At 61.2% G+C, this 23,936-nt stretch overlaps 1 protein-coding gene across 1 annotated transcript; it reads left to right on the top strand.

Moving 5' to 3' along the window:
• Positions 1-1,516: 1,516 nt before the first annotated feature.
• Positions 1,517-23,374, top strand: LOC309406649 (maestro heat-like repeat-containing protein family member 2B; the record flags this gene model as incomplete). The annotated part of the gene is made up of 35 exons (XM_082001928.1): positions 1,517-1,618; positions 4,812-4,934; positions 5,494-5,659; positions 6,053-6,151; positions 6,700-6,851; positions 7,182-7,325; positions 7,874-7,966; positions 8,460-8,529; positions 8,641-8,754; positions 9,244-9,317; positions 9,666-9,785; positions 10,801-10,908; positions 11,110-11,269; positions 11,662-11,702; positions 11,987-12,128; positions 12,855-12,907; positions 13,339-13,446; positions 13,682-13,801; positions 14,002-14,124; positions 14,538-14,873; positions 14,976-15,137; positions 15,368-15,490; positions 15,791-15,858; positions 16,209-16,344; positions 16,450-16,545; positions 17,314-17,437; positions 17,757-17,771; positions 18,370-18,479; positions 18,901-19,053; positions 19,941-20,086; positions 20,335-20,497; positions 20,779-20,972; positions 21,576-21,713; positions 21,913-21,985; positions 22,940-23,374. The coding sequence occupies 35 exons, from the start codon at positions 1,517-1,519 to the stop codon at positions 23,372-23,374; spliced, it is 4,584 nt and encodes a 1,527-aa protein (XP_081858054.1).
• Positions 23,375-23,936: the final 562 nt, after the last annotated feature.

Below are 23,936 nucleotides of genomic sequence, written 5' to 3'. Positions count from 1 at the left end.
CTTGCAATGAAATGAATGCATTTTCAATTCCTCGCTATCCTTCCCCTCGGAGGAAGCTGCCCTTGCAGCAGCGAGGCAGTGCCCAGCCCGGCCTGGCTGGGCTTCGCCTGTCCTGCCCCGTCCCGGGAGAGCTGGCCTGCAGGTTGTGCCCAGGGCCTGGCTGGAGCCAGGCAGTGTCAGGGCAGAGCCGCCCCAGCGAGCCCTCCCCAGGAGGGACCGGAGCAGGTCTGTAGCGTGGGGCTGGGCCTTGCCCCAGGCTCGGCCTCAGCTGGGGTTTGGCCAGGGCCGCGGCTGAGGGGAGGGGCCGTCGGGGCTTTCCCTGCCGGACCCCTTCCCTGCCAGCTCGCGTTTCCCCCAGGGCTGGTCCCTGGGGCGGGCTCTGCCTTGCGCGCCGCTTTCTCTTCCCCTCTCCTTGCCCCTGCCAGAGCGGCAGGCGGGCGCTGCCGGGCGGGAAGCTCTGCCCGGGGCTGCCCTCGCCTCTGCCCGGGGCTGCCCTCGCCTCTGCCCGGGGCTGCCCTCGCCTCTGCCCGGGGCTGCCCTCGCCTCTGCCCGGGGCTGCCCTCGCCTCTGCCCGGGGCTGCCCTCGCCTCTGCCCGGGGCTGCCGGCGCCCCCTCCCCTCTCCCCGGCGGCGGGTGCACGCGCGGCTTCGGGAAGCTTCGCGCGGTAACGGCCGGCGCGAGGCGAAGGGGGGCGTTGTTGCAAGCAACGGCCGCCGGCGCGCGGCGCTTGCGTGTGGCGCTGCCCGCGGGCTGGAGCGTCCGGAGCGGCGCTGCCCTGAGGAGGAGGAGGGCGCTTTCGGGGCGGACGTCCGGGGGAGCGAGCAGCTGGTCGCGAGGTACAGGCGAGGAAGGCACTTTGCTCCGGGGAACGGGTGGCGGGCAGCGGGCAGCCTGCCTAGAAGTCCGGGGCCCGGGCCCGGGCCCGGCCCTGCCGACGGGGCCCGGCGCTGCAACGGGCACCAGGTGTGCTCCAGGCTGTGTGACATGGGCGTCACATTGGGCGTTTGAAACGTCAGACCCCAGCAGTTCAGAAGCTGAGCACTGGAGTGGGAGGCTGGGGGCCTCAGGTGCTGCCTGCTTCCACCTCAACAGAGATCAATATCCCCCACCTCCCTTGGCATTTGGAAACTACCGGAGTTGTGTTAGTGTTGAAAGAAGGAGCAGATAAGAAGGTTCGTAAACGTATTCAAAACCTGTTCTTCAGGCAGAATTATTTGTGTGGAGTGAATGCAGCCTGGCCCAGGCACTGAGCTGCACCTGGGGGGCGGGGGGCAGAAACGAGCCGAGTGCTTTGTGCTTCGGGAGGTCCAGTCTTCCTGTGCTGGAGATGGGGAATGAATGTTTGGAAGTGACAGCTGCACCCTCAAAAGAAAAGAATACTCATGATTTCCACTGTGTTGTACATCCTTTCCCAATTTGGATTAAGCCCTCCTGGCCACACTTCCCTGTGTCTGTAGTAACTGCTGGCCAAACTGCCATAAAGTCACCATGTTAAATGCAACCCTGCGGAAAGGCCATGCACTTTGCGGCAATCCATGCACTTTGCGGCAATCCCTCGGATAGCCGAGGTTTGTTCCCAGCTTTTCCTCAGGGCTATTCTTCATTCAGCACCGCCAAGGTACGTGCCTGTGATGTGAAAGATTAAAATCTGGGATACCAGAACATGGAAACTTTGCAGAGCTGTTGATACTCTGAAGATCCAGATCTGCAAGAATGTGAAGCGAAACCTGCTCATCAGTGGGATTTTTGAGTAGTGTTTTCCCTGTGTCAGTGTTAGACCACTCAGATTTGTTGTTAGGAAGGATAAATCCTTAACTTTTGTATTGCACTTGTAATCAGCACATCTCAAAGAGCTCAAAAAAGATGGTAATTTATATACATGGGGTCTTTTAGAGATTAGCAGATGGCTTCTGCATATGTGGTTTTTTTTCCTCTAACACTGTAACTAGTTAGTAATACGTCTCTTAACGCACCAGTGAGATACGGTCTTTGAGGTTCCCACAACAGGTATTTTGCCTCTACGGAACCAGAGTTGTGTCTGGACAACAAGGTAATCAGAAATTTCTATATGCTCAGCTACAGAGTTCTGTTTTCTTTTGAAGAGATCCTGCTGCCGCGAGGAGGATGAGAGCACTCAGAGGTGAGGGGCTGGCGGGAGGCTGGGGGCTGATGCCTGCCGGAGGCAGTGTCCCTCCCCGCCGGCCGCTGCGGGCCGCGTCCCCGTCACCTCTCATCCTGCTGCCAGGCCCCTCGCAGAGGGCTCTGGCTCCATCCTCTCCCCGCCCTCTGTGGGGCAGCTGGGGACCGCTCAGAGACAGCCCGGCCCGGCCAGCTCTTGTTGGGGCTGCCCAGCCCCACCCCCCCGGCCTCTCCTCGCAGAGGACTCGCTCCAGCGCGTTGCTGCCGTTCTGGCACTAGGAGCCCACAATGGGCCCAGTCCCGTCGCGTGGCCGTCCCAGTGCCGCAGTCAGGGGAGGACTCCCTCCCCTCCGCCCACAGACTGCCCTCTTGCCAGTACAGCCCAGCGTGGGCTATGGCGCTGTGGGAGGCTGGGAAGAGCCTCACCCCTCCCGGGCGTGAAGCCCTGCCGCCAGCAAAACCGTTTCATTCATTTCTCCCAGCTCTTTGCCCATGCGTGGGCTCCCAGTCCAGACCTGCACATCCTGAGCATGGAGGCAAGGCGACGGGGACTGTCCCTGCGGCTATCACTACCTTTGCGGCCGTCGGGACTTCCCTGCTAACACGGCTGCAAGACCATGAGGTGAGGCAGGGGAGGCCTTAGGGCTTCCCTCTACGCCCCCGGCTTCCCCGGGTGCCGCGGCAGAGGGGTGTCGCGCCTGACGGCACATCTGCCCTCCTGCAGGCAGGCGCTTCGTCCCCAAGCGCCGATCCTGCTCACGCTGGACTAATGCCACTGCTCCCCGCTCCTTTCTCAGGAGCTCGCAGCGCTCTCCTGGGCAAGGCAAAGCCGCTGGCGTAAACCCCAGTATCTCTCCCGTGCCTCAAGGCCCAAGTGCCCAAGGCCCCTCCTTAGCTTTGGTTCGGGAACTGTCCCAGCCTGTGTGAGGAGCACCGCTGTGCCTCAAGGTGCAGGGTGCTTGTGGCTTCCCCTCCTTGGGGCATGGTCTCGTTCCCACACCTTCCCCTTTGTCACGGTCCATTTGGATCTCTCAAATGTACGGGACAACATACTCTGTGACTTACACTTTTCTTTCATCAGCTCACTAAGAAATACCATAAACAAAGAGGGGCTCAATCCCCTTTTGCCCAGACTAGTGTATGGCGTGAATTCACTTCTTCACCAGTCAAGTCACAAGGCTTCATAATTTACAATCCGTAACTCTTAATCCCGTGCGCCCGTGAGCAAAAAACCCCAGCTAGTTACCTAGCCGACAGCGAGAGTGCTCATCCTTCCTCCTCCGTCACGGGGGAGGACGTGAGGGCGTCCCCCGTATCACACTGGGAAGCATGAAAGCCTCAGCACTTCAGCTGCTCTTGGATCCACTTCAAGAGCTTTTTGAGTAAGCTCATGTTTTGTACCCTCCAGTTTGCAGCTTTGGCCTATACCATTTCCATAAGTTTGTGGATTCTGAGGAAACTGCCAGACAAAAGAGAATGTCTGCAGGAGACAGCAGTCTGCAGGTGGCAATGGCTGCATCATGGCTCGTTAGCTCTTTCTGGCCACCTGCCCCACGTACGTGGTGCTCTCGCTTTGCCCTAATGGCGCTGCTCCCCACACACATCAGGCCTTAGCCAAAATGCAGCAGGACTTGAGCGAACAGTCGCACCCTTCCTTGGCTGGCACTTTCCCTCTGACCTCTGCCATCCCCCGTGCTCAGCAGTGACTTCCTCGGCTCCCGCATGGCCTTTCACGCTGGTGGAGGCGATCTCCCTGTCTGGCTCTCTGCTAGCGTCACGTCACCGAAATCGGGAATAAACCTCGTAACACCAATGTAGTGTTAAAAGGCAGGCATTCTTCATTCACGGTGCCGGGAACACTGGGAATAGCTCCTCCCAAATCGTGTTCACCCAATCAGTTCAAAAATCAAACATTTATAGGCATATGATCGTAAGGTCAATACATATTCATCAGGTTTCCATACAAGGATTGGTTAAAAATTCTTCGCCTACCATGTAAATGTCCACGCATGCTCACTATAATTTCTTGGAATTTTACTTCCTTAATCTTTTGAGTCGGAGGGTTTCTTGAGTGGGTGGTCTCTGAGTCGGTGGTCGCGACCTCCCCCTGCCGGAATTGCCTTTCCTACAAAGTTCACTTAAGCTTGGCAACACTAAATAGGCCTTCACGGGCTGTCGGTCCAATATGCAATCATTCACCCCACAGTCCTTTGTTTTAAGACAAGGCTATAGAATGAATAATTACCTACCCACCGGACCGTAGAACTGACCAAGGTGTTCCTACTTTCTGACTGCTCACTATTAAAATAAAATGTAATACCATGATCACAATGTTACACTTAACTCCTTGATAATTAAATCAAGATGGGAAGGGTTCGGTGGGTTCTCGAGCAGCATTGCTGGTGCATAATGTTCTTATAGTTACAACTTGCTACAAATTCACAAACCTATTTTCTAACCCTATTTTATTTTAATTCCCTACCACCTTGGTTACAGTCAGAGGTGCCGCGGAAGATCTTGCTGTTCCCCATGGCTGTGCTGACCGATGCCTGCAGCTCGTACCTCGTGCCCGTGTCACACAGATGATCTGGGGGGCAGCAGGTCTCTCTCGTGGCTCCCTGGGAACGCGGGCAAAGCCGGTCCCATCGCTCCCCTTTGTGGTCTGTCCCCAGGGCGACCGAGTGGAGACATACCGGGAGCTGGAGGGCGTCTTGCAGGGAGACGACGGCTGTTTGACGAGCGGTGTCGTGAACCGCCTGATAGCTGAGGCGTCCCGTGACATGCGGGCAGCCCAGGTGAGCTTGTTCCCTCTCAAGGCCACCAAAGGAGCCTGCCTCTGCCCCCGGTGTTTGGGGAAATACAGGGTGGCGCAGAGACATTGCTTGGCTATTCAGAGCCAGCGGAGGTCCCGAGGGAGAGGCTCTAGGGACACGTCATTACGGGGAATTCGGAGAGGGAACGCAGAGAGCTGTGCAGAGAAGCAGACTCAGGGCTGTTTCTAACGGAGCAAGAGCTAGCTTCAAGCTCATGGTTATTTCTCCTGCCTTGAGCAAGAGCCATAGGAATCCACCAGCCCCACGGAGACGTCCCGGGGCGGGTCTCGAGTCTGTGACCGTTGCTTCCTGGTATCTGCATGGAGAGGGAGAGGGGCCAGCGGCACAGGGCTGCACCGGGGAAAAGCCTCCCTCGTCTCGCCAGGGAGCCGCTCGCCTCCCCCAGCGTAGAAGAGGCAGCAGCTGCCCAGCCCTGAGCACAACTGCCCCGAGGCGTCTCGTAGAGGAGACGGGCTCATTCCGCCTGTCCGAGGGCCTCAGCCTTTTTCTCGCCAGTGTTTAAGCTGTGACGCTTTTGCAGGGCGTGGCAGGTGACGTGAAGATGGCCGCTAGCGACGTCCTGGTGGCTCTGGCCCGCTCCCACTTCCACTTTGTCATGTCCGAGCTCCAGAGCCACCTGAAGACCATGGGGAAGGCCCCCGATGAGATTGTGCTCCTCACCTTGGGCAAAATGGCCCGCAGCTATGGTACGGCTCCTGGATAGGGTAGGGGTCTGTGATAACAGGGAGGAGGGGCCCTCCCCCCTCCCTAAATGCTCTGTCTTGAACTGCGGGGCTATGGAGGTGCCGTTCCTCCTTGCTCCGTGCCAGGGCTGGCTGGCAGCTCTGCCTTACCAGCCCAACTCCGGTTCCTGAAGGGTGGGAACCTGCTGGAGACAAACCCGCAGGGTCTCTGCCCCGCACTGTCCTTGGCATTTCCCCAAAGGGCTTCCCGGTGTCCCCCTTGGGGAAGGCAGCCCTCCCCACGCCCTCTGCCATGTCCCTCACGGCCCAGCAGCCCCAGCCTTGCCAGGGATCGACCCCAGTCTCCCGTGTCTCTCACTCACCCTCTCACTCCCTCTGTCCCTGCCTTCTCTGCAGCCCTGCGGTGCATCCCCTTCGTGGGAATGACGCTGCTCGCCCTGCGTGCCATGCTGAGCCGGGTAGGGAGTGGCCGGATCCTGCGCGCCATCTGCAGTGGTGAGTGTCGGCTCCTTGGCCAGGGTCCCAGGGCCAGGGGCCGGGATGGCCTTTGATGCCTCCATGTGATCTCAGAGGGAGCACGGTGGACGTGAGCCCACAGCAAGGGCCTTGGTTATCCCAAACTGCTGCGAGTGTGTAGAAGGAGCGGGGGTAGGCCGGGAGGCTTCTGTGGGCAGGACGCGGCGGCGCTGCACGGAGGAACTCCCGGGTCCCTTCCCACAGCTTCCGTTCCCCTGCTGTCCTCTGGGTTTAAAATCCCTGCTCTGAAAGGGCGCGTACGTGGGAAGGGAAGGGGCTGCAGTGAGAAATGCTGGAGGGGAACGGGCCGTTGATGAGGAGAAGGGGCAGTGGGCAGGAGGAGAGAAACAGTGGGGTCTTTGAATCCAGACACCTGAAGAGAACAGGCGGCCCTCGGATCCAGAGCTGGTCCTGGGCTTAGCCCTGCCGAGCCTGGGACTGTCCTTAAAGCAGGCTTGGGCATGGATGCAAGGTACCGCTCCTGCTGCAGTCTCTCACAGGCTCCCTTTTCCTTTCTCCTGGTGCAGCTCTGGAGCAATGGTCGAACGGGGTCAATACGTACTTCTGCAGCCAGGAGCAAGGCCCCTTCCCTCGCAAGGGGGTGGCACAGTTCTGTGAAGCCATTTACCCGGTCTTCCGCTACGCAGTGGTAAATTGGCTGGACTGCAAGGAGGAAGAGGTGAGAAGTGCTGCTTTCCACGCCTGGGGCCGCAGCGGGGATGTCCCCGTCGGTCGATGGGTCCGTCTGTGCCCAGTGGGGTGCGAGCAGAGGGCGAGGGGAGGGGGGCTCCCTGGCAGGAAGCAGCCGAGCCCTGGGGCCTTTCTGCAGGGAGGGCTGGGGTACCAGCGTGGGGAAACGCTCGCTCTCCTCTGGAGCGAGCCCCTCCCCTGCAGGACAGAAGGGAAAGGGAAACCCCTCCCAGGGGGAAGGGCAGACGGTGTCCCAGGGATGCTGAGCGCTAGGCCCACCTTCAGCCCTCCAAGCAGAGCCTCCCCCTTCCCTCTTCAGGACAAGCAGGCTGTCCTGGGGGCGCTGGCTGCCATGATGGAGGTCCTTCTGCATGAGGAGCAGCACCGAGAGCGTGGCTGGGAGCAGCTCCTCTGGCTCCTGCCCCAATATCAAGAGGTCCAAGACACCTCCCGGGTCACCAAGGTGAGGTGCTGCACAGGGCCCGGCGCTGCTGCCGGGCTGGGTTCATGCGAGTGCCACGAGGTGCTGGGGAGCTGCGGGGTGCCAGGAGGAGCTGAGAAGCCCTTAGAGAAGGAACAGGGAGAGCAGAGGAGGCCTGAGGCTTCCTGGGCTCTTTGGGCAAGAAAAGAGCAAGCCGGTGGGGCCAGGAGGGAGGCAAGAGTCCCTGGGACTTCTCAGGAAGGGAGGCATTGCCACCTCCCTGGGGCTCTGTGTGCGGGAAGAGCTTTGCCCTAACGCCCAGGGCCATGCGCAGTCCAGTCCAGTGAGGAGCAAGGGCTGATGAGTGGGAAGTGCCAGGAAACGGAGTTGTCAACAGCGGGCTCTCTTCAGAGCAATGAGACCTTCCCGATGCTGCTCTGAGGGGAGGGCAAACAAGAAGCCCCGTGCAGGGGGGTTTCCCCTGGGAGCTGGTGCTAGGGACTCCCCTTGTCCCAGATGTGCTGGGTTTCTCCTTTCCCAAGTGCCTGTAGGTGGCTTTAGCCTCCCTTTCCTCCCCCGGTCTCTTGTAGAGCCTCAGCTATGTCCTGGAGATGCTGGAGGGAGTTCAGACCCCAATCCCACAGGGCATGGCTCTAGCCATCAGCAGCGCTGTGCACCGCCAGGTAAGGGCAGCCTGCGCCCTGCCGCTGGCGTGGGGCCCGCACGCCTGATCGCCTTGGAGGGCAAAGGCTTGCCTGCGGGCAGGGCAGGGCAGGGCACCCCTCTGCCGGGACCTTTGTGCAGGCCAGCAGCATGCCAGGATTTGTGATGCAGGTGCCACCTTCAGGCTGCAGGAGGCCTGATCCTGGCTGCTTGGACCAGGCCCGAGGGGCAGCCCGGTTCCCACAGCAATCTCCCGAACGGCCGAGTCGTGGGAGGACTCTGGGGCGCCGGCACCCTAAGGGCAGCCTTTTGACCCTCCTCAGCCTCAGCTCCTGGGCGGCCTGGGCTGCTACAAGCCTCTGCGTGTGCTCGGGGCCACCGTTGCATGGGCTGGGCTTTGGCTGTGGGTGCCGTGCCCAGAGTGCCCAGGGCGAGGAGAGCGGAGAGCACCGTTTCTTTCAGGCCCTCTCAATTCTGATGCGACTTCCTCTAAAATGGACCTTGTTCCCACAGCTCTCTGATGTGACCAAGGAGCCCAGCCCAGCCCATAAGGCAGCGCTGTCCCGCTGCATCGTGCTGCAGGGTAAGGAGAAGAGACTGGGTGATGGCCTGCCCTGCCGTGGCAGCTCTCTCCCTGTCCTCGGCAGTCGGGAGCAGCTGTCTGCTAATGCAGAATGCAATTTCTTACCCGCAGCACAAATCTGCCCCGAGGACACAGTCACGTTTCTGCAGTCCCGGCTGAGCGGTGGGAGCGAGGCCGGTTGCGTGGCAGCCCTGGGCCTGCTGGGAGCGCTGGCCCACTCAGACGGTCAGTGCCACGCACCAGGGACACGAGGCAGGGGTCAGGGCTGCTGGGCTGAGAGCAGGAACCGGCTGAAAGTGGTGCGCCTGCACCCACAAGGAGCTGCAAAGTGCGGGTCCCCCAGGCGAGCTGACGCCCCGCGACAGGGATCGAGCTCTCCCCCGGCAGTTAGAAACGGTGGCACAGCAGGGACGATGCTCCAAGCTCAGTAACACGGGCAGGCTGGTGGGTGGGCAGCTGAGCGGGTTTGCACAGGAGCTGCTTGTACCCATGCTGTTTCTCTCATTCTCTGTGTTCCTGTAGCGTTTGGTCCCTATAAAATAGCCCTGCCTCTAGAAACGGAGTTGCTCTGGCTACACCGCTGCCTCCTGTGAAGTCAGAGTCAGGCCCTGCTTTTCTGTCCCCTTGGTGTGCGGAAAACTTGGAAGCTTTAAAAGGGATCCCCTCTGCCATCGGGGCTCTGCCTCGACGCACACCTCTCCCTATCTCTTGCAGCACCTGCGACGAGGGAGAAGCTGCCCCAGGTGGTGGAGGCTGTGCGGTCAGTGTGCAACGACCCCAGTGCCCAGGTGAGCTTGGTGGGGAAGGGACCATCGCAGGGTTGGGTTTCTCTGCCAGGCGAGGCAGAGAAACCCTTTGCCTCGGGACAGAGCTATGGTGCCTGGGGAAGCGCCAGCGCATTGCCCGGGTGGTTGGTGATGGCTCCTCCCCGGGGAGAGCTGGCAGAGTGAGGCAGGGAGGTCGCTGTGCTCTGTGGGGCAAATACCCATCCAGCCTGGTGCTGAAGCCCAGCCCTGATGCCAGGAGCAAAAGCTCCTGCCGTGCCCTCGTCATCGCTCTGCGGGCCACAAAGGCTGCCCCAAGCAAACTCTTTGGGTTCAGAACAGGAGGCTCATAACCACACTCTCCCCTGGCAGGTGCGGAGGGCGGTTCTGGAGTTCATCAGGGAGCTGCTCAGCTCCGGCTCCCCCAGCTGCTGGGCGTGGGATGTGGTGGGGCACATCTTCAACGAGTTCAGCCGGACCTCGGGCAGACTGGTGAGGGCCGAGCAGGACATCCGGGGCTTTGACCGGTGCCTGGACTGTGCTGAGAGCTCCTGCAGGTGTCCTTGGCCATGGAGAGCTCCACGCTGCAGGGCCATCGGCACCAGCACTGCCGTCAGAGCGGCTTCCAAATGGCCGTTCCTTGTGCGTGTCTCTGCTGACGTTGGTGGCGATGTCAGCGGATGATGTGGGTTTACGCCTGGGCGTGCCACCCAGGACCGCGGGGCTGCGTGTGCACCCCACGGGCTGAGCTGTGCCCACAGGCACCTTCAGCAAAGCCGCCGTGCAAAGGGAGGGGCTTGTAGGGACGCGACGTCCTCCATCCTTAAATGCTGATGGACGATCAGCAAAACACAGCCAGTGCAGACAGGTGGGCCTGGCTAGAGGAGCTTTCTGTGGTGGTCTCGTGCTCTGGCCCTCCAAGGCACACCCTGCCCATCTGATAACTTTCTGGGGGCCCGCATCCCTTCTGGCAAGGGGACAGGCCGTTTGGCAGTCCCTTTGGTGGGCATTTCCAGCGGGGTGCCCAGGAGATGAAAGCTGGGGATGGCCGAGCCTCCCGCTGACTTGCCACGGATCTTCCCTCTGGACGGAGCTTCCCTCTAGCTGGGAGATCCGTGTGTGTCGCTTTGCTCTGAGGCTCAGGGAGGCTCTGCTTTGGGAGCAGGGCGAAGGAAAGGGCTTCCAGGTGCTCCTCCGCATCCATCGGGCTGGGCGCGCTGCCGCCAGGGCTGGCACTGAGCACAGCCCTGCTGAAGGGCACGTTCCTCACCTCTGCTTTGGTAGCACGATGGCAGCATTTGGGCTGTGGGGGACCGTGCAGACTAGCAGTGGTGCCCTCTGCTCCCAGGCTTCCCCGGGTCTGAGACCTGGTCCTCGAGCTGGCTCCGGCTGTCCTTGTCCTCCTTCAGGAGGTCAGTGCTTCCAGGAGGCTGGCGCAGGAGCACTGGTGGGTCCTGCCTGAGCCTCATCGGTCGGGAGCTGAGAGTAACGGGGCTTTTGCCTGCAGGTGGCAGGAGGCCTTTTCGCCTGGGAAACCCAGGAGGATGGAGCTCTTCGAGCGCTCTGCATGGACATCCTGGGCTCTCTGGATGTCTCTCTGAGAGGGATGACCAGAGTAAGTTGACCTCTGCCCATCTGCTGTGGCCACTTCTTGCCTTCAGGACATTTTCCCTCGTTCTCCCCCATGCCCTGAGCCTCTCCCTTCACGTCGGCTGAAGCGCACGCGGCTCAGGGAAACGCAGACCGTTCTTTTCGTCTTCAAGCTGAGTGGAAGTGCCAATGTGGTGAATTGCAATTGCCCGGTTCTTCTCCACAGCTCCTGTGGCCAAGGCTGCTGCGGTACGTGGTGCCAGCCGAGTACAGCGGCATGCTGATCCCGCTCTCCCACTGCCTCCAAGCCCTCGTTGAGAGACGGGAGAGAGCAGGGTGCAAAGAAGAAGAGGAGGAGCTGGATGCCGTGGACTGCCAGGAGCAAGGTAGGAGCTCCAGTGAGTGCTGCTGGGCTTGGCTGGGGGTCAGGCCAGTGTGTGTCTCCCTGCGCCTCACCAACGCTGAGCAGGATCCCGGGAGAACCAAAGGGCAGAGACAGGCTCTGCTGCGGGGCACGAGGGGCTCTGCCTTGCATGGCCCCTTGCCCAGCGCAGAGGCCTGTCTCTCCTGCTGGCAGTGCTCTCCTGGTGAGCTGGGGCTCGTTCCTGGCCATGCCAGAGCTGCCTTCATCTCGTGGTGGGCAGCCCTCGGGAGCGCCCCCCGGGCCAGCGCTGCTGCAGCGCAGCTGCTCTCAGCCCTGTGCGGGGCCATCAGAGGTGCGAGGGGCAGGGCATGGTGGGGGCTCGTCGGCTCACCCAGCCTTTCTGCCTCCCCGTAGGCCAGCTGCCAGCTCCCCAGGCCCTGTTGGCTCGACTGCTGGTGAGTAGTGGGGCCCCGGGGAAAGGGCTTTTCTGGCCAGGGGTGGTGGGGCAGCCTGGGGCAGAGATGCTGTTGAGGCCAGTGCTGGGACCCCCCGCAGAGGAGGCAGGATACCCCAGCCTGCCCGAGCCCATGGAGGATCCCACTACTTTCTCAGGGCTGGCAGCACTCTGGGTGACACCATGGCTGCCCACTGCTGGCCAAGCAGCGCCAAGCTCCCTCCCTCCCGGGAGAAGCTGTGGCTCTGGTGGCAGGAGTGACCCTTCTGTCCTGCCCTTGCCTAGGTGGTGGCAGCGGCTGCTTACGGCAGCAGCCAACACGCAGTCGCAGCCTTGCAGCTGCTGCAGGCGCTCCGCGGCAGGATCCACGCAGCCGTGGGGGCGGCATGGGTGACCCAGATCCCCCTCCTGCTGCAGTACCTGGAAGGTAAAGTGCGGGTGGGGAGGGAGAGGCTGGAGGGGAGGAAGGCGGGGCAGGGAACTGTGGCTCCCCAGCAGGATGGAGGGGAGTTGTCCCCAGTTGCCCAGCTCTTGCTCTGCTGCCTTTCCCCTTCCAGGGAGCCAGCACTGAGGCTGGGGGCAGCCATCCCCCGGCGTCGCTTTGGCCTAGGGGATGGATGGGGCCGTTGATGTCCCCTTGGACGGCAGGTCTTGGAGGCACCCCCATGTCCTGGTCGGAACGGTGTTTGGGGGAGGGACGGGACTGGTGCTCCTGGAGGGGGTGCAGCCCCTGTCTTTGGAGGACCAAGTGCCCAGGCCAGGGCCGGTTTGCAGCGGCCATCCTCGGCAATAGCCAGGGAGAAGGGCTGCAAATGGGCAGAAAGCAGTGCGTCTTTAAGGAGAAAGTATGTTGCTGGTGGGTGCTGTGACCTCAGTGGTCGGAATTGCTCTGGGAGCTGCACTGACAGCAGCAGTGGGGATCAGCTGTGGTCAGCGCACCCTTCCCCACCATGAATCAGTGGCTCTGACAAATGCCCCTGGGACCCCTGCGGTGTCTTTGGCCTCACAAGGGCCTTGACGTTGGTGCTCGTAGGCACCTTCTAGCCTGATGGCCTGGGACTTTTGGGAGGTCTGATCGCAGAGGAGACCACCGGGCTCTTCTTGGCTGTGAGCTTAAATAGCAGCGAGAGCTTTTGTTCCTCTTGCTTTCTAGGAAAAACCGAGAGCTCCCTGGACTCCGCAGAGTGGGAGCACCGTGTGCTTAAGGTACAGCTTCCTTGCGGGGGTGTCTCAAATAGAGAGGGAGAAGAGGGAGCAGACAAAGCTGTGGGAGGCAGCTCGGGGCTGCCTATGTAGGCACCAGGAGGTGGGGGCACCTCCCGAGCGCCCTGAGCCTCCCCCCGCAGTAGGTGCCTGCCCGCTCGGAGGAGCTGCTGTCCGCACACGTGCCACGGCTGATGGCTAATGCCCGCTAACGCTGTGGCACGCGCCTTAGCACCGCCTCCTGCTCTACGTCCGGCGTGCCGGGGGGTCTCGCCTGAGGTGTTAGGAGAAGAGGGAGGCTGGTGAAAAGAGGGTTGGGGAGGAGACTGCTGTTCCCAGCAGCTCTCCCCCCGCCGTATGCCGGGACACGCGAGTGTGGAAAGGGCCCGGGCCAAGGCCAGGGGAACACTCGCTTCCTCTCCTGCTCACCCCAGTTCCTGCGAGCGTCGCTGGAGCCCATCGAGGACAAGGCCTGGACCGTGGGCCTGAGCCAGGAGCTGAGCCAGCAGCTGGGCAGCTCTGCCCCGAGCTCCTGGGAGAAGGTGTGTCTCCTGCCCGCGCTGGGGCTGGCGCCAGTGCTCTGCCCACACTGGCGGTTTTCACTGCTTCCCGTGCCCCCAAAAGGCGCTTACCGCGGGGCTGCCCCAGCGCCTGGCTGCAGCCTGGCATCGCGGCCGGCCTGGCCTGTGCCCAGGGGCAGTCGAGTCCGTCCAGGCCAGCCCTCTCCTGACAGGTCAGGCCGTGACCGCGTCTCGGGCTCGGCCTCTTCTCTTTCAGCTTTTCCTGTACAAGGCTCTTGGGACGGCGCTGGCAGCTTGTCGGGACCTCAGGCACGTCCAAGGGCAGGTGCTGCAGTTCCTTCAGGAGACAAACCCTGTGGAGCTGTCTGAGGCTCAGGTGAGGTGATGCTTATGTCCTGAGCATCCCCTGCCTGCTCCTGGGGGAGAGGGAGGGCTGCTGCTGGCCCTGCTCCGCACCTGCTTGATTTCCCCGTTGCTGCCATTTCCCCCCTGCCGCAACGTCCTGCCTGGCCGTTGTCGCTGGCCACAGCTGAGTGCCTGGGCTGGGGCCGACTCCCTCTTTCTCTGCGGTTGCAGGGAATGATTTTGGTTGTGTCTCACGCTGCCGAGAGCCACTTCCACCTGGTCTTGGACACGGTGACTATGTTCTCTGCCGCTTTCACCCGGCACTGGTTTTATCGGGCTTCCACGGGCTGGAAGGTAAAGGATCCAGGGTTTTGCTGCTTGGCTTTCCTTTTTGGCCCTTGTTTCCACTTCTACACCTGCAGCAGCCAAACCGTGGCAGCTGCCTTTAGCTTAGCTCTCTTGGAAGAGCTACCTGCGACCTGTGTTTCAGAGGGGACGTCCTGGCATTGGGGCCCCTGAAGTGTCTTTAGAAAGGACAGGGTTTGACACCTTGTGGATCAGAGCCACCCAGCTGGGGCAGCTGCAGCACTTGCTTGCTTGCAGCCGCGTTTCCCCGGCAAACCTTCAGCAGGAGCTAGCAACGAGAGGGTGGGCACCGTGTGACACTCTGCCTCTCCCTCCGAGCTGAGGGTCAGGAGCAGGGGCCTGGTGAAGTCTCGCTGGCTCTGCTGCCCCCCTGGGGGCTGTGGGGAAGCCTTTCTGGGCAGGGCAGGGCCCTGCGGAGGGAGCGGTGCCGCCTGGCCTGGCGCGGTGAGCAGACTGCTCTCATCTGCACCGCTGCCCCGCGCAGGCTGCGCAGCTCTGCGCAGGACCGTGAGCAGCTATGGCAGATACCTTTCCACGGGAAGGTGCCAGGCGGCTCCCCGCCCTCTCAAATCAGTGGTAAAACTGCCAGCAGTGTGTGTGATGCTGGCTGCACCCTCCTCCCCATCCCCATGCGAGAAGCCAAGCTGCGGGATGGGAACAGCTCCCGGCCCCGCAGCTTGCAGCTCGAGGAGCGGCTTGGGAAGCTGCTGGGAGGTGCCCAGGGAAACAAGGAGCTGGTGAGGCTGCGGGGCAGGGCCTGCCGCAGGAGCCCGTGGGAGTGCCGCAGGAGCCCGTGGGAGTGCCGGGGCTGACCTCTTGGGGCCTCTCTGTCAAAACAGGTATGGCAGCAGCAGGACGTGGAGAGAGCCCAGGCCACTCGCGCTGCTCTCATGCGCACCTACGGCGGCATTGCGCTGCGTGCCCCCAAGGAGCAGCTGCTCACCCGCGTGGATAAAGAAATCCTGGGCAACATCCTGCAGCTCTCCAGAGACAAACAGAGGGTAGGAGCACGGGGCGCACAGGGCAGGGATGATGCCTGGGTGCCCCAGCTCCAGCCGCTTAGGGCTGGGGCGTGCCGAGATGGGCGGTCTCTTTCTAAACATCCTCCGAGGAAGGGTTTGTCTGCAACGTGGAGGCCCAAAGCCGCCATGGGCTCCCCCCGGCCATGCTCCTCTTCAATGTCTCAGCCCTTCAAAGAGTTCAAGGGGTGCTTTGCTCTCTTTGCCCTCAGGACTTGCAGCTCAAGCTCGCCCTGGTGCAGAGCATCACGGAGGTCAGCTGTGCCATCCAGGCTGCAGGCGACCGCGGCAGCTTTGAGATCTCCTTGAAGCGGGAGGCGACGCGGACCCTGCTGGTGAGTGGCCATAGCTGGGCGAGTCTTGGGCTGCGTCATCAGACTGGTTTCCCCAGAGGCACGATGGTCTTGAGGCTTCATGTGCGCTCCTGGAGCTGTGTCCCAGGCTGGTGGGGCCCTTGAGTGCTCGTGCTGCATGGCTGTGGCTGAGGAGCCGTGTCCCTCCTGCGGTGCCTTTGGGGATCGGTGGGGGTGACGGGGCAGTGTCTGTCAGCAGAGCCTGTGCCCGGGGGAGGCGGGAGGGCTGTCCCGTGTCCCGGCCCGCTGGCAACTCTGCGCTTGTCTCTCTGGGACTTGCAGGACTGGATAAAGGGGGAGCCCTGGGACTCCCTGGTGTATGGAGTGTTTCAGGCGCTGGAGGAGTTGAGGTGAGGTCTGTTCCCTGGGCTCTGGGGACTCCCGCTATGCCCCGTCCCAGCTGGCTGGGGTGGCCCCAGTGGCCATGAGCATGGGGCCGGGAGCTGCTGGGGCTGTTCATCAGTGGGAGGGTGTTGCCCATTTTGGGTGTCTCCCAAAGGAGAGGAGCCCCAGGGGTTCCGTAACCGGTTGCGTGGAAGGAGGCAGGAGCTGCTGGAGCTGAAGGCAGTGCTCACTGGCCTGGGCTGGGGGTGTTGGGTTTGGGGCCCTCGATTAGGAGGAAGCCAGTTGTGGTTTGAGCCACTCTGGAGAGGGCTAGTAAATCCCCTTTCTGTTTCCTCTTCCTTTTTCCTCTGGCCAGCAAGCTGAGGCCGCCTCTGAGCAGGGAGGAAAATCGCAACCTGCTGGCAGTGTGCTGCCAGAGTGTCTTGTCGCGTCCTCCCAAGGAGCGGATGAACAAGGGAAGGAAGGCAGTGAGGGCAGCTGTGAACATGCAGGTACCCACTGGCCAGTGCCTGCCCACCTCTGGGTCAGGATCCCACCTCAGCGCATGCTGGCACCCCCCATGGTGTAGAACCCCAGCTCTCCTTTCCCGCTCTCAGCTTCTGCACAGGAGCTGCATGGAAGATCTGGGCCATCTCATAGGAACCCTTCTGGAGGCGGAGGAGACGTCTGCCTGCTTTGATGACGTGGTCCAAGTGAGTAGCTATGGGGCAGCAGGGAGAGTGTCATGGGGGCAGAGAATCGAGGCCTTAGAGGGTGACAGGAGGCGGCTGCCTTTCCTGCAGGAAAGTGGGCCTTTGGCTCTTGGCCCTGAGGCTGTGCATCTGGCCAGGGCCAGGGGCTGAGCTGGGGGACGGGAGCACCCGGCCACTGCAGGCTCAAGACAGGCCGAGACGTGGGCCCTGCCAGCAGGAAAGCCAAGAGCCAGCCCTGAGCTGGGTGAGAGCAGCCTGGGGGAAGGCTGGAGCGGGGATCCGCCTGCAGGGAAGCAACACCTGGCTCAGGGCAGAGGCGGCTGGAGAGAGTGGAGCAGTGCCAGTGCTCGGTGGGGCCGCGGACCGTGCCGGCAAGGGGCCAGAGAAGGAGGGAAGGGGGTCTCAGGGAGAGAAAGGTGCCTGTTGCAAGAGAGGTGCACCCTGCCCCAGGTCCTGAAGGGCTGGCTCACCTCGGCCAAAGAATGGGAGCGGGACAGAGCCCTGTGGGTTTGCGCCCATGTGCTGGGCGCTTGCAAGGAGCGATCTGAGCTCGCGGTGAGTAGAGAGCCCCCGCGTGCCCTGGTGCCCCCTCCCCACCATTCACGGCCTCGGGAGGGAGCCCTGCCTGGCTGGGTGCTGGGTTTTGGGGCTCCTGGGATTATGAGGCAGCCCGTCTGCCCGGTTGCTGCTCAGGGAGCAGGATGGGCAGTAGGGGCGAGCGGGTGCCGGGGCTGCCTGCAACCGTTTTCCTGCTGCTCTCCCCTGCAGAGAGGACACCTTTGCAAGCAGTTTGGCTCCCTGGTGGGACTGCTGGGGACTCTGACCAGCGACTGCCTGGCCATGTCCCGCCAGAGGGCATTGGTCTGCCTTGGCCACCTTCTCGAAATACAAGGTGAGGAGAGCAGGCGCTTCCCAGCCTGATCCTCCCGCCCTTCCTGGCCTGGCGCCACCAGGGTCGCACCGGGCCAGGGCCCTGGGAGGGAAGGGGGAGGCAACGTGCTCGGCTGGTTTTGTGCCCCCGCCCTGGGAGCCCTCTGCCTCCCCGACCATCTCAGGAAGGATCCCTGGCAGAGGGTCTCTGAGTCCCACCTCCCCAGGGCATGGGTGAGGTTGGGTGGTCAGGGCCATCCCCCACTGCCGTCTGAGAGCACGATGTTGTCACCAACGCTGGGGACTGTCCCCCTCCACATGTCTCCCCTGCCGTGTTCCAGGAGAGAGCGAGCGTGGTGAGACAGCTCACTCGGATGAGGTCCCTGACATTTCAGAGGGTGCCTTCCCCCTCGCTCCCTGCCTGGAGCCTGCAGAGACAGGCAGCTACCCAGGCAGTCTCCAAACTCATCCCTGCCAGGGAAATAATCCCCTGCCGAGCACAAGAGCGAAAACCAGTTTGCTGCCCAGAGCAAACTGGGCAGGGAGGAGGGATGTGAGCTGCAGGCCCAGAGCATGCTGTGGAGGGTTGTGTTTGACCCTTTCCTCTTCAGGCAGCAGGGTCTGCCTGTGCTGAGGACGTCACGGGGAGGTTTCCTGCCTCCCAGAGATGACGGTGGCCTGTGCGCGAATAGGGGATGCAGCTGCTAGGAGCAGAGGCTGCTGAAACCCTGACGCCCCAGCAAACGGTTCAAGGAGCAAGAGGGCTCTTTCCAGCGGGGGATTTGTCCGCCACTTATCGGGCTTGGGAAATCCTACTGCAGGATTCAGCAGGAGGGGCCTGGCTTTCCCTGTGGCCTTCACTGCCACCACTTGTGTTGTGCTTTATCGGTATCTGGGGCCAGAGGTTGGGTTTCTGTAGGTGTGAGTCCTCTGTTCTCCTGGTGTTTGTTCCAGCCAAGACCATGAAGGTGGTGCTGCAGGCAGGTGAGATCGGGCGCCTGTGTGAGGAGCTCAACAGCCCGGACACCCAGACTCTGGTGGAGACCTGTACCAAAATAGCAAAGGTAACCGGCCCTACGAGAGCGGCGTGGGGGCCCAGCTCCTGGGCTCCTGCACGTCTCCCTGCTCCCCTCCAGAGTGTCTCGCTGCCTCCCAGGAGGGCTGTTGTTGGCAAGGAGCAGGAGGCTTTGAGACAAGACTGTCCTTCAGGCACGCTGGAGCAGATACCGGGGGGTGGGGGGGTGTGTGCAAGTGCTCGTCAGAAGGAAAAAATTGGTATATGAGCAAACAACATGGGGGGAGACACTTCCAAATCGGTTAGCTGCATCAGATGTAAACGGCACTGTATGCACAGTAGGAGGGCCAAGCGATTGCCCCCTCCGTGACTGCCGAACTAACGGTCCCGTGGAGTTTCCTTTTCTTTCTGAATTGCTGAAAGCAGCGCTGTGACACGGTCTGGTCTCTCCTGTTCTGGCTTCTCTCCAGGCTGTTTGCAAGTACATCCCTCCAGCACAGGCACCGGACTTTCTGACTGTCGTCCTGGATGGCCTGCTGCATGTCACACCCACGCGTGCAAGAGCAGTGTGGAAGTGGGTGTTTGTCTTCCTGGTGGAATGCAGGAAGGAAATACTCCAGGAGGTAAAGGAGACCTTTTCTGCCATTTGACTTTGTCTCGTCTCCTGTTGCCTGTTGCACTACTCCCTGTGCAGTTGGCATGGGCTCAAGAAACGCCGCCTGTGTGCCGAGCTGAGGGGCTGCTGGTGGTCTGAGTGGTGCATTAGCAACTGCTGCTGGTGTCTGCTCCAGCTGGTGACAAGGATATGGGCACTTCTTGTGCAAAGTTTCCCGTTGGTCCAGGTCCTACCCATGCGTGAGGCACTGGGAGGCACCAGCCTTGCCATTCTGCCCCTTCCTCTGGGGTCACTGTCAGTCCTCCGTGCCCTGGGACTCACTTGACCCTGCTCTTTCTTCACGGGTCCCCAATTCCATTCCTTATCGTGGCCACGGCTTCTAGCTGTGAAAAGCTCAAAGAAATACCCCTTCCTTCGGGGGAAGGCCCTCTGAGTGGCGAAGGGGTTAGCGCTTTGGGAAAGGAGGGTAGAGGCAAGGAAAAGTGTCCCTGGAGAACTGGGTTCCTCTGGAAGGCATCTTCAGGCTCTCAAAGAGCGTGTTTGGTTGTGCTCTTGCATGGCTGCAGACCCATGCGGGAGTCATTCTGGGGCTGGGTGTGAAGCGTGGCCGTGTCCTCTGTGTGCACACAGGGCACGCAGCTGCTCACACGGTTGGGCCCAGACACATTCAGTGACGGAGGCTGCGCGTGTGGGTGCATGCAGGCGTGTGTGTGAGGGCGTGCGTGCGCAGGCTTGCCGAGAGCAGACTCGGCTCCAGACGTGAGCCAGGGTCAGGCAGGTGGAAGGGGTGAGGTTTTGAGCTGGATCTGGACCCTGCCAAGGGAGCAGGCATTGCTCCCGTGCTGAGTGACTGCGTCTGGGTCCCACAGCAGGTTCTCCTCTTCTTCCCTTCAGGTGCCAAAGATCCTGAACACCCTTTACACCTACATGCAGCAGAGCACCCACAGGCCCTTCCTGCTCCATGCAGTGTTTCTCCTTGCCCGCTTTCACCGGGAGCCCACCATCAGCAGTCTCCTCCAGAAAGGTCTGCCCATGGACAGGTACGTGCACTACCCACTCCCCACTGTAGTCAAACAGAGACCACGTAGCTTGCTTGTACTGGGAGGGGTCTGGTTGAGGAGCAGGTCTTTTTTTTTTCTGCCTGAACCATCTTGAGTGTGGCAAGACTGCGTGCTTGTGTCTCTGCCGTGAGTGGGGTGTTCTAAGCCCCATTGCAGATGAGGAGGTTTGAGGGCACTGCAGGACTGCGAGGATACGGGCTCAGGGGCAAACGTCTCTTCCCTTGCAGCGATGCCGTGGAGCTGTGGAGGAGCCTGGGGAGAAGCGCCTCTGGGATTCAGATCCTGAGGTGCTTAGTGGAGAAACTAAACAGAGCAGGAGACCACCGCCTGGGGACTGACGACTCTGCTTGTGAGCGACACAACCGTCAGACTGCTCTGGAGACTCTGACGGTACGTTCAACGGCAGACACATTCTTGCAGCTTTGCATCTGCTTTCTAACTCATACTTTGGTGCGAGGGAGTCAGGTGCCCTTTGCGGATGCCCCCGGAGACTCCCAGGGTGCTGTGCTGGGCCGGCCTCAAGGAGTGTGGGGAGCCGGGAACGTTTTGTGCTCCTGAGCCACAAGGCTGTCGCAGAAGTGACAATTGCGGACTGTAACCCCCGGCCCCAGGCAGGCTGGTGGGAAAAGGCCTTGCCTGAGCAGGTGGTTCTCGGTCATTTTTCTCTGCAGATCACCCGTGCCATCTCCGAGGTGGTGCTTGCCCTGAGGAGCATGGAGGAGCTCAGGCAACTGCTTCCGCACATCCTTCGCAGCCTCCTGAGGTGGGCCAGTGAAACGCTGGGTGAGGAGAGGCTGCGCTCCCCCATGAGCGGCTGGAGACAACTGTTCCTTGAGGGCAAGGTGCTTGAGGAGAAGCCGTGCAGGTAAGGAGCCGAAGGGGCAGATGGAGACACTGCCTCAGTTCCCCTCGCCAAGGCATGTGCCTTTGTGGGGCTGAGGGAGCGCTTTGCCGGCCCCGCATCCTAGATGTGGAAACCGGTCGTTGTGGTTGGTTCTCCTTCTGTTCCTTCATGGAGAAAGTCCAGCTCCCAGGCGGGAAGGTCTTACGTAGCTCGTACTGCGGATGGCTGTCATCCTACCTCCCGTGTAGCCTTGCATGCACAATCGCATCGCACTCCCTCAACAGACCCCCGGTGGGAGCAGTGACTGTCGCGGGCACTGGTGTCAGTCATCCCAAAATGCTGGTGGGAGGAGGTATTAGGTGTTGCCTTGGTTGGTATCCAGCATGGAGGCAGGCCAGGGCTATGGGTTTTCTTCTGCTTCAGTGGGTTTGGGGCATGAAGAAAATGCCAGAGTCATTAGCTGCAGTCTTGAAGGCTACGAAGCATCATTTCAGGGGTACTTAGCTCTGCTGAAGACAAGTCTTCCCCCAGCCTGCTGTGATTTGAGATCTCTTTGGGTTTGTGGTGGTGCTGTTATTTTGATTCGTTTTGTTTGTTTATTTTGTGTTTTGTTTCTTCTGCCAGGATCTTCCTTTCAGCTGTGGAGTTGGTGCTAGGCAAATGCATGGCACAGAAATGGATGCAGCGGCTCCTGAATGGGGCCGTGTGGGCTCGTCTGGAAGACCCCCTGGCTCACCCTGAGGGGGTGCATCTCCTGAGCAGGTAAGAGCCGCAGGGATGCATCTGGCCGCCTCCTGCGGGGCTGTGCCTGGGGAAACGGCTGCTGGGACCCTTCCAGCGTGCCTGGGAAGCTGTCCTGAGCTACAAGACTAGTGTCTGCATCGGCGCAAGTGGGTTTTGGAGTCGCGGCCTGTGGCCATCCTGGGTCACTGTGTCCCCCTCGCTTGTGTCCCCTGTGCAGCGTCCTACTCGACACTGGGCTCATCTCCCCCAGTCTGGTGAAGAACCTCTTGCCGGGCTGGATTCCTGCTCAGGCAAGCCGTGGGTAGCTTGCTTTGCTGAGGTAAGACAAAGATGGGGAAGGAAGGGTTCGGAGCGGTTTTACCAAGATACTGCTGCTTGGGACACGTATTTTTGTGGGAAGACCCCTGGAGAAAGGGACCCTGGAGTGGGGCGGCCAGCAGAGCCCCTGGCCAGGACCAGCTCCCCACAGTGTTTGCCTGTGTCATTCCAGCTCTCTCAGGACTGCAGGACGACAGGGACCCCCGAGTGAGGCCAGCACAGCCCTCGTCTCCTCCCCAAGCCTCTTGTCTAAAGTTCCCACCCGTTGTTCTGGCTCCTTGATGCTACCAGGTGGTTTCCAAGGCTGGGCCTGGCAGAGGAGGGAGGAGAGTTGCAGTCGGCCCTTTTTCGCTCATCAGGCTGGAGGATGACATCCTTAGCTGAACCAAGGCAGCAGACGCGGCAAGAGGGATGATACTGGAACAACTTAGTCTGTCTAAGCTCAAGATCTGCAAGCAAGACTAAAGCAAGCCCTGCCTCTGGTGACTTGGCTTCCCAGCCCACCATGGGATGGAAGGGGACCCTCTTGCTGAGGATCTGCCATGGACAGATGTTGCCACCACCGGCATGTACAGCTCCTCCAAGGGTCACTCTGGGTGCCTCAGTGGAAGGCAGAGGCGGCTCCAGGCCTGAAAGACCAGCTGTAGTGAGCTCTGGTAGCCTTGAGCGCTGCTGCCCATGGGATTCCCCGCAAAAGCCCCCTGAAGAGGCAAAAATGGTCACTACAGCCAAGGCTGACAGGGGGTTCTACAGCCCTGATCAGCACTCCCTCTTTTGCAAGGACCAGAGTCAGGTGAGCATCACCGTTCTTGGGCTAACCGATTATGATCCCTCCTGAGGTGGTGTCCTGGCCTATCTCCTGCCCCGTGTGGTGCTTTAGGCTGTAAAGAGAATCAAAACAATGCCTCTCACTGGGGGACCTGCAGCGGCAGCTGGCCGAGGAGATGGTGAGGCCCAGCAGGAGCGGCAGGGAGGCCCGAAGCAAGCTCCAGGACCTCCTCGGCAAGCTACGCTGGGAGATGGATGGCTTCCAGCCGGCCCGCATCCGCCACCTCCAGAACCAGCTGCAGCTGGAGAGAAGACTCTTCATCAAATACATCCTGCAGTGGGTCGAGGGCGAGCTGCCCGCCTCCCCCGGCACGGCCCAGCCCGAAGGCCCTCTTGGGCACCAGGGCCATCAGGAGACGCAGAGCTCCTGCTCCTCTGGCAGAAACGCGCCCCAAGCCCTGGCAGCGCTAAGGGAAAGACTGCCGGAAAGCCACCGCGCTGGGCAGCAAACAGCATGCAAGGCTGTGGCAGATGCTAAGCTCTGGGTGCCGGAGGGGGAAGGCTTGGTGCTGCTTGGAAGCACATGCAGCTGACTCCTGGAGCCAAACACCCGCCTGCAGCATCTTCTAGAAGACCTGGAGAGGCAACAGAGTGCCCTTGAGGCGGAGAGCTGCCTCCTGAAAAAGGAAGGCTCTCCAGAAGCGTGCGAGGAGGCAGAGAGGCTGCAGCAGAAAAAAGCTCAGCTAGCTGCCCTCGCCTCCCGGCTGGAAGAAAGATCCAGGCAACTGCAGGCGACTGTCCATCGCCTGGTCAATGCTGGAGTGCCGCTGCCCATCCAAAGCTCCACTGAGGATCTGTGCATGGCACCGTTGCCTCAGCAGAGAGATGGAGAAACGGGAGAGCCTGCCAGAGCTTTGCTGGCACAGGACAAGCAGGATGACTTCTCACAGAAGGGGGCTGAGGAGCTTCAGGCCCAAGGGGCTGCAGGTGATGAGGGCTCCTGTTACGTGAGCACCCACAGCCCAACTTGTGAGGAGTTGCAGGCGCAGCTCACAGAGATGACAAAGGAAAATGCTCACCTGGCGGAAGAAAATGCTCGCCTCTGTGGGCAGATGGGTTTGACAGCATGGGTTCAAGCTGCAAATGCTGACCTGA

The sequence above is a fragment of the Phaethon aethereus genome (assembly GCF_964289735.1).
Source record: "Phaethon aethereus genome assembly, chromosome: 7".
NCBI classification, from domain to species: Eukaryota; Metazoa; Chordata; class Aves; order Phaethontiformes; family Phaethontidae; genus Phaethon; species Phaethon aethereus.
The sequence above is the reverse complement of the archived record's forward strand: the minus strand, read 5'-3'. Positions and strand labels throughout refer to the sequence as shown.